Source organism: Etheostoma spectabile, chromosome 8 (assembly GCF_008692095.1).
Source record: "Etheostoma spectabile isolate EspeVRDwgs_2016 chromosome 8, UIUC_Espe_1.0, whole genome shotgun sequence".
Classification (NCBI taxonomy): domain Eukaryota; kingdom Metazoa; phylum Chordata; class Actinopteri; order Perciformes; family Percidae; genus Etheostoma; species Etheostoma spectabile.
The window spans coordinates 4,453,158-4,461,982 of NC_045740.1; the positions used below are offsets into that span (position 1 = coordinate 4,453,158).

General features: G+C 36.7%; 1 protein-coding gene and 1 non-coding gene across 2 annotated transcripts in view; one reads left to right on the forward strand and one right to left on the reverse strand.

Annotated features, from left to right (window-relative positions):
• The window catches only part of hal (histidine ammonia-lyase), an 8,391-nt gene extending 5,062 nt beyond the window's left edge, over positions 1 to 3,329 (forward strand). Inside the window, exons 18-20 of the mRNA XM_032524186.1 lie at positions 2,331 to 2,439; positions 2,544 to 2,613; positions 2,740 to 3,329. Coding sequence (XP_032380077.1) covers positions 2,331 to 2,439; positions 2,544 to 2,613; positions 2,740 to 2,871 — 311 coding nt within the window. The 3' untranslated portion in view covers positions 2,872 to 3,329. The remainder of the gene's footprint in view (positions 1 to 2,330; positions 2,440 to 2,543; positions 2,614 to 2,739) is intronic.
• Positions 3,330 to 5,004: 1,675 nt separating this feature from the next.
• trnay-gua (transfer RNA tyrosine (anticodon GUA)) lies at positions 5,005 to 5,093 on the reverse strand. The gene is given in 2 exon segments: positions 5,005 to 5,040; positions 5,057 to 5,093. It is a non-coding gene; the product is annotated as a tRNA-Tyr (tRNA).
• Positions 5,094 to 8,825: the final 3,732 nt, after the last annotated feature.

Below are 8,825 nucleotides of genomic sequence, written 5' to 3' on the forward strand. Positions count from 1 at the left end.
GAAATATCATTTGTGCTACCTTTTTCCAGAAGTCTTTAATTTTATTACAGTCCCACAAACAATGAAACAGAGTCCCTTTTGAGTGATTGCACTTGTAGCATAAATCTGGGTTTACCCTAATAAACATAATATGTAACTTTGCTGGGGTAACATATGTTTGCATTAGCCAATTATATTGTAGTAACTTAAACCTGGTATTCACAGTGTGTTTCTGAGCCTTAATTCAAATACTACTCCAATCCTCCAGTGTTATGTTCTCTTGAATATCTTCCTTCCACAAGTTTAGTTTGTGCTCAGAAGATTCGGTTGAGTTAAATATTAGCATAGCTTATAAAACTGAGATTCTATCCTTGCTGTTGCAATTGGTTGACAAGATATTGTCTAACTTGGACAAAGGGGGTTCCGCAATTTTTTGATTCTGGGCAGCCATTATGTAGCTCCTTATTTGTAAGTATTTAAAAAAGTGTTTTCTAGGAACATTGTGTTTTACAATGAGTTCTTCAAATGACATAATACTTTTATCCTTATACAAGTCTAGAATTTCCCTCAAACCACTGTTGGCCCATAGTTGGAAGCCCGGATCAGCGCTCCCAGGAGCAAACTTCTGGTTCCCCCATACAGGACTGAAGGCTGACAGAGTGTTTGTATCACCCAGAAATTTCTGCGCTTCGTACCAGACATTTGTTGTATTTAAAAAAAAAGGGTTCTATGTTCATTTTCTTAGTTTTTTTATATCATCTGAATAGAAATACAGATTAAGGGGTAACTTGGGATTTACTGACGCCATCTTAATCTCCATTAATGCAGGGATAGTGTCTAAGGAAAAATAGTACATTTAGGTACAAAGCTGAGCTGCCCAGTAGTACCACTGGATATTAGGCACATTGAGCCCCCCCCCCGTCATATGATAAGGACAACAAAGAGAAGCAAACCCTGGGACGTCTGTTATTCCAGATAAAAGCAGAAAAAATACTTTTTAGTTTTCAGAAAAGAGAAGGTGGTGGCGGCAAAGGAATGTTCTGAAATAGATACAGAAGCTTAGGGAAAATATTCATTTTAAAGATATTAATCCAATTAAAGACACAGGTAAGGATGACCATCTATCTAACGATTTAGTTATTGAGTCCACGATGGGGTCATAGTTAGTTGAAACTATCTTATCGGTCTCTGGCACAATGCGAATGCTAAGATATATAAAACACTTAGATATATTGAAAGAGGTGATCAGAGGTGTAGGTTTACGTCTTTCCTCCTCCTTTAGTATCATAATTTGTGATTTTGCATTGTTAATTTTACAGTCCGAGAATATTCCAAACTCTTTATTTAAATCTAGAAGTGCTGGTATCGAGCTTTGCAAATTTGTAAGAAACAATATTACATCATCGGCATAAAGTCCTATTCCATGGTCTATTTGGTCAATTTTTATGCCTGAAATTTCGGGGTGTGATCTTTTAGCTATAGCTAGAGGCTCCCTGACGCCCCTGTATGAAGCCGTTGTGATCTCCACCTACCAAGACCGGAAGAAGACCCTCCAACCTCCCAGCCAGTGTTTTAGATAACACCTTAGTGTTGGACTTCAGAAGTGAAATAGCACAATATGAATCACATTTAGAAAGCAGCTTGCCAGATTTTAGTTGCAGAATAATTAGGGCACCTCTCAGCGTAGGGGGTAGATTACCGTTTTCAAAAGACTCCAAGAACATCCCCAGGAGAGGAGAGTGAAGATTTTTTTAATTTTATTTTTTTAATTTCTTGTAAAACTCCGACCAGATTTAAAGTGAACAGATGTCATTCAACCTACAATTTCCGTACCTATATTGCAGTGGATCTTTAAGGTATTGGAAGAGTATTGTGAGTTTTGTTGAATCCAATGGCTGCTCCACATGGACATAAAACATATAATTTATGTGAGATTCCCTTAGGATTTTTAAAAAATATGAGTATCGACACATTGCAAAACTAATTTAGGTTGAAGTAAAGCATTTTCAATTGCTCCACAATCTCGCTTTAAGAAATACATAGTTTAAAACATTTATGATTTAATCCAAATGAGTGCTGAATGCTTTTTGAAGCGCTATTTGGGATTTGATAATCCTACATTATTCAATGTAATGTCATACTGAAGATTTGGTCCAGTCAATACACTCTAATGTGTTCAGTATGCAGCATTGCAACCTGACTGCAAACACTTGTCATTTTAACACACCAAAAGTCACTTACCACTAAAAAAAAAGGCCTAACCGAAATAGGACATTTAAAAAAAAAAATACTATTCTTTTGCAAATTCAAAACCTGTGCATTTAGTCACAACTAATGTTTTCTGTGATCAGTTCTTGCTATAGAGCTGTTGGCAGCCTGTCAGGGTATTGAGTTCCTCCGCCCACTACGTACCACCACTCCATTGGAGAAGGTCTATGACCTCGTGCGCAGCGTTGTCAAGTAAGTCAAACAGATGTGGCTAAGGTCCACTAAAATTACATACAGGATAGTTAATATTTATCCACTGTTCCATTTTTGACTCTCATCTATTTTGCCATTAACAGACCATGGATTAAAGACAGATTCATGTCTCCGGACATTGAAGCTGTTCACCGTCTTCTACTTGACCAGAAGGCAAGTGACAATTAATTCTCTCTGTGGCTAAAAAAATGTATCAAATATACTGTATATGTACATATAACTTCCAGAGGGATGGCAAAATTGTAATTTTTAAGTGACATGTTTGTATTTTCAACTCAGGTGTGGCATGTGGCCAAGCCTTATATTGACAAGTATCAGACAGAGTACATCCCCGAGTCCCGTCCCGGCTCTCCTACTGCCTTCTCTCTGGAGCCTCCAGCATCACCGAGGAAGCGTGTTCGTCATGACTGAAAACATGTCAAATTTTTGTTATTTTGCAATAACTATAATTAAAATCTTCATTTATTGAAACCTTTGTGAATGAAAATGACCCACAATTTTTGATTGAAGTTGCAATGTTGTTTTGACCCTTGAAGAATAAACTCATACGTCGATTTCTGACATTTTTAATCATTAAGGATGTCTTGTTGAACTTGCATATAGCTTACACACAGCCTACCTTACGAGACTGTGCACTAGAATTGTATTTATCTAAGCTTTTGTTGTCCCTTAAAATGTGCGTAATTTAGTTTTTATTGCCACAACTACCTCAGCCATTGTACAATTTTCACATATCAAATGATTTTAATGATGTAGCACAAACATTACTATGATTAAATGTTTTTTTCTGGTATAATTACATGACATTTTAAATGATTGTCATCTGTATATTTCCATCTTAGACAACACAATACAAGTTTTTAAAGCTCCACTCCTGAATGGTTTGTTTGATTATGTAAATCCTGCTTTCTGCTCGCTTTTCCTGTTAATATGTCTGCACATTTAGGGCATGTTTGTGGTTGACAGAAATTACTTATTTAATGATACACTCACTTATTTCTGGTTTGTCATCACAGTATTTTAAGATTACTTTTAGGATTAGCAGTGGTAAGAAGTTACTGATTGCAGGAGTAGTTGCAATAGATAGATAGATAGATAGATAGATAGATAGATAGATATTTATTGATCCAAAAAATGGGAAATTATGGTGCAGTAGTGATAGATCTCCTGTCATTGTTCTGTCACTAAGCTGTTAGTTACTTTCCACCAGAAACCATGTATCAGTTGGCAAAGTTAATACAGCGTAAACACTCAAAGAGGAATGTGTTCTTGGGTTTGCACACTGCTTTTTTTCTCTGTGTGCTGAACCTTAGGGATGTAAGTCTGACAAAGGTTTCCTAGTCCACCTAAACAGCACCTACCCGTCCAGGCTGAGACGTCACTCTGCCACCTTGAGGTGCTTTGATAACCTGAGGAAGATAAGTGATCAACAAATCCAAAGGTTACACAAACAACTCCTCACAGTTAGTAGCACAAAGAGAATTCTGTTGTTTACAAAAATAAAGCCTTTGGCCCCATGTGCTTAGCCCAACTTAACAAAATTGTATCGTTGCAATTTTCTGTTGAAGAAAAGAGTCTCTTTAAAGGTAACACTAGAACAACAACGCTGTCAACCTTTTTTTTCATTATAGCACCACACATAATGTTTTACACATTAGATTAGATTAGATTAGATTCAACTTTATTGTCATTACACATGTACAGGTACAAGGCAACGAAATGCAGTTTTGGTCTAACCAGAAGTGCAATAGCAGTAAGTGCAGGATATATACAATGGTCCTAAGTGCAAGACATGGATATGTAATGAATAAATATAGGAAAGAATAATATTATAAACAGAGTTTTACAGATGGGTTTGTCCTATGAATACAAAATATAGATAACAAGTATTGTGAGAAGATTTACAGCTAGGAATTTGGTGGATTACTATAATTGCAAATGTTTACAGATATGTGCAAATGCATAATATAATAATGTTTACAGATTTTACAGGTGCGTATGTACTATGAATATATATATATAGGCGGCTATTATTATTGACAGAATTTTTACAGATAGCACATACACATCATGCTAAACCCGCAATTGTTTCAAAACATTCATTCATCCATCTAATCAATATAAGCAAACCAAACATTGTATATAAGGTTTAGAGGCACACTTTACAAACGTTATAATGATGTGAACTACTTTGTAGTTATAACTTTTAACAATTATTAAAATTTGATGTCCACATATTTTTTGTGATCTACTTTTGTATTTTTTTATATAATTAGAGATTATCAATAGTTACAAACAATCCACAATGTCCATTTAAACTATATTAGGCTATTCAATTTCCACAGTTAACCTTGCAGTCTCAGTATGGGTAACGCAAACGTTACAGGAAAATAAATAACTGACTTTGTAACTAACACAAAGCCCTGAAACGTTATTGATAGCAGGGCAAAAAGCAAAAACGACTGACAGTACAAGTGGTGTCCATCACCAGAGCCGACCATACAAAATGATATACGGTCAGCAGTTTAAAAAGAAAAACACATGTCCTTCGAGCCGGATTCGAACCAGCGACCTAAGGATTTCAGCTGTTACGCCACTACAGTCCTCCGCTCTACCAACTGAGCTATCGAAGGGACGACAAAACATAAAGTCGCTTGCATAGTTATATTCAAAGCAACTTTGATGAAATATCATTTTGTTCAATAATCTTGGTCTTATTGTTAGGGTTAGTTTTATATTGTTTGACATAGCTAGCTAAGATAACGGTCAAGTATAGCATACACAGTGTTGCTCAGTCAGTGACTGACTGGCCAACATTGCTCTCTAGCGGACATAACATTTTTTGTTTTCTTGCTGCGCGTTCACGTCAGGTGAAGTACTATTTCAGCAGTCAGTATTGCATTTTTTCTCTCGACCCAACACCATATCATTTTGCTAGCAAACGCAAAACTCTTGTAGCCTACTACTATAATTAGTTTTCTATTAAAGTAAAGTTACCACTGCGTCGACTGAAACTCGGAAGACATGGGTGTAAATAAAAACCATTATAATATGTCTTAAAACAAAGACTCGCATTGTGAAAAACTAAGCTAACGTCAATTACTTTAAATCAGAAAGGTAGCTAGCCTACCTGTTGGCTACCCGCGCGCTAAATTACCTTCGTTAATCTGGTACAGTACTGATTGGTAGGATGGTTATCAGCTCCACAGTGGGAACAGAGGGGGCATTGTCTAAAAGACATTTTTAGCGAGGCTTGTTACCCTTTTTTGACATAGGCCTACAAAACGCATTCAATCTACCATGTTCCTCGTTTTTCTTTTACCTTAAATTAAGATCAGCACTCAAGGCACACGGTGTCCACTGGCAGAGGACAGATCTATCAACCCCTCAGCTATCTAAAACTCAAAAACGTGTTGTATTTGCTGAACTTAAAGCGGACAATGTAATGTTTGCAACCCGTTATAAACAACCTCATGACTTGTCTATTCGTTCTTGGGCCTGTTCCTTTCTGGATGTCATATATATGGAGCTCTCCCCGGCTCGCATAACTGGAGCCCCAGGAAAGACTTTGGACACTTGGCTCAGTATCGCTGAATCCTTGAAATCCATGTTGTAGATTTGTGCTACAGCTAGCCTTCTCACTTCTATCTGTGTGTGTGTTTGGTCCCTTTTTGTCTTATCCCGGTCTCTGTCAATGCCTCTTATTTGTTTGTGTTTGTCTGTGTCTATATCTTGTTTTTGAGCTGCAGACATCATGCTGTTGTGGTTTTGTTGTTGTTTCCCTTCTTCCCATATTTCTTCTCTTTGTTTTAGAGTGAAACATTTGAACGCACGGAAGGATTGTGGAAAAGGTGCACTGTGCCTTCTTCTGTGTTTGTAGTGTAGCCTACTTTTTGTGCGTTGTCATCTGGACCAATGTTACCAATGTACTCTTATGTTTGGCTGTTTAAATAAAAAAATGGGATCACAAAACAAAATAAAAAAAATAGACAGGAGTAGGCTAGAAGATATCTGTAGAATAGAAATATGCATATTTGCCTATAAATGGTACACAAGAACAGGACAAATGGGACATTTCTAGTCGCAACTTCTATTATCAATCTGAGCAATGAAGTTAAAGAAACCCTTTACTGAGAGTATAAATGTACCAGATATGGTCGTGACATCTCTACAAGCAGGTAAATGAATCACATCTGCTTCTTATATCATGAGTAAATTAATAATTTGGAATTTAAAACTTGAGACATAAAAACACAGGGATATGTCCGTGTGATGAGCATTAAGGATGACTTGTATTCCTCTATCTAAAACATCAACAATTTATAGTCTTGAATACTATCATTTCTGTTCTCTAAATTAATAAACTGATCCTCAATAGTCAGTTTTAAGAAGCCTAACTCACACTTCTTTTAAACTAAATCCAATTGTAACCACTGGGTGGCAATATTCCCCCATTTTCATACGTACTACATCCAAATAAATATAATTACTTTCTTAACTAAATTCAAATTTTGGGTCAGGTCAAATCATTTCCTGTTGAAATCTATAGTGTGTGTGTGCTTCCCTTCAGGCCTTTGAGTATCAGGACATTAGGGGTTTACCAGCTGATTGCATGTGATGATGACTTGTAATGTGTTATATCACAATCCTTATGTTTTTGGCACATTGCCAGATTTAGTGAGCTTTTAGTTCTGCTTGGGTCTTGCTTCATTTGACAATAGTTTCAGTTATATTTTCTCTGTACTACTAAATTTAACTTATTTTCAAGTTATTTCAAATAAATGTTAATATTTTTAAAATAAAAAAAACAAGGCATGATTATATCTAAAACCTTTTTCCACGTTTTGCAAGAATAGGGCTTCACATTTGTATGGATTCTTATATGAGTGTTCAAAAATGATGTCCAACTGAATCTTTCCCCACGTTTTATAAGAATACAGGCCAGTATATGTCTGGAGTATCAGGCGTTTATACAATTAGGACTTCAACTTGAATGCTCTGCCACAAGTGTCACATTGGACACACCTTTTACCTGTTTGTTTTACCTGTTTTACGGTGAATCTTTAACAAGTTACGGTTGTTTACATTGTTACTGTGATTATTGCTTTTGTGACATCTTCTCTTTGGTTTTGACTCTGCATTTCTTTTAGTTGATCCTGAGTCTCGATGGTTGCTTCCTTTCTGATCTTGGTTCCCAGCTACAGAGAGGAAGACGCTGGTAGTCACTTTTTTGGTTCCTTGTTCACTGTGGTTGCTTTTCTCATTAGGAGGAGTCAACAGAAAGGTTAGTCCTTTGCTTCAGTTAAGCTCCTTTCTCTTCTGACTGGTGCAGAGTTCCTCCTGTTCTTTCATCTGTGGAGGCTCTGGGTCCTCTTGGTCTTGACCATAACTTGTATTTATTTAGAATAATTCAATATACAGTAACTACACAGTCTATGGTCTAGATGGAGTTCCTCTTCTGAGAGTTCCTCTGCTGGTCCTCTTTGCAGACATGTTGCTGAGGGAACTCTGGGAGAACAGAGGATATAGAACATGAGCAACTACACACCACACGTTTCTATTTAAAGTCATGCATGTTCGTTTTTTAAAAGACCAGGTTCTGATTAAGATTTTCACACGATATCCAGCCGCATAAACAGACAATCGATCTTTTATTCTTAACGTTACTCGCAATAGCTTTTTTTTTTATTTTTTAAATCCAAATATTTCTTCAGCGGCATCAGTTAGTCGCTCGTTGACAAACTCTCAAAATCTCAACTGAAGGAGTTGTTTAATTACAAACGAAATAATAATCTGCGGTAACACTATAATATCCTCGTCAATGGACTGTAGCTTGCTGCCGTAGACAGTAAAGGCTTGCAGCCAGCTTAGCGCCTGCATTGTTTACTTCCGCTGGATGACACACTGTTAAGTTCCCGGCAGGGGAATTGAGTTAGCCTTTCGTTCCGTTTTAATGTCGTTGCTTCAGAGGTTGCACATGTTTGTTGCTTCATTTCACAGGGAAACAATTGGTTATTCTCACTGTACTGCTACATTTAACTGAGTTATTTCAAAGGAAACAGTGAAAGAACTAAGACATTAACAGGGTGGAAGAACTTAAACAAGTAAGTAAAAGAAGCAATAACACACTGCAAATAAAAAATACTGTGGTTGCGTTCAAAATGTTAGTAAACATGCCAAATTAGTAGCGTCGTTGTCAACATCGCGCTTTCGTGGCTTTAACCGGTGATATTTTTTGTCTAGCCTCGAATCCTTTTGACAGTGGAATCTATAATCAGTATGAAATATGAAATGTAAATAATTTATTCCCAGCCACCACAACTCTGTTGTGTGTGTGTGTGTGTGTGTGTGTGTGTGTGTGTGTG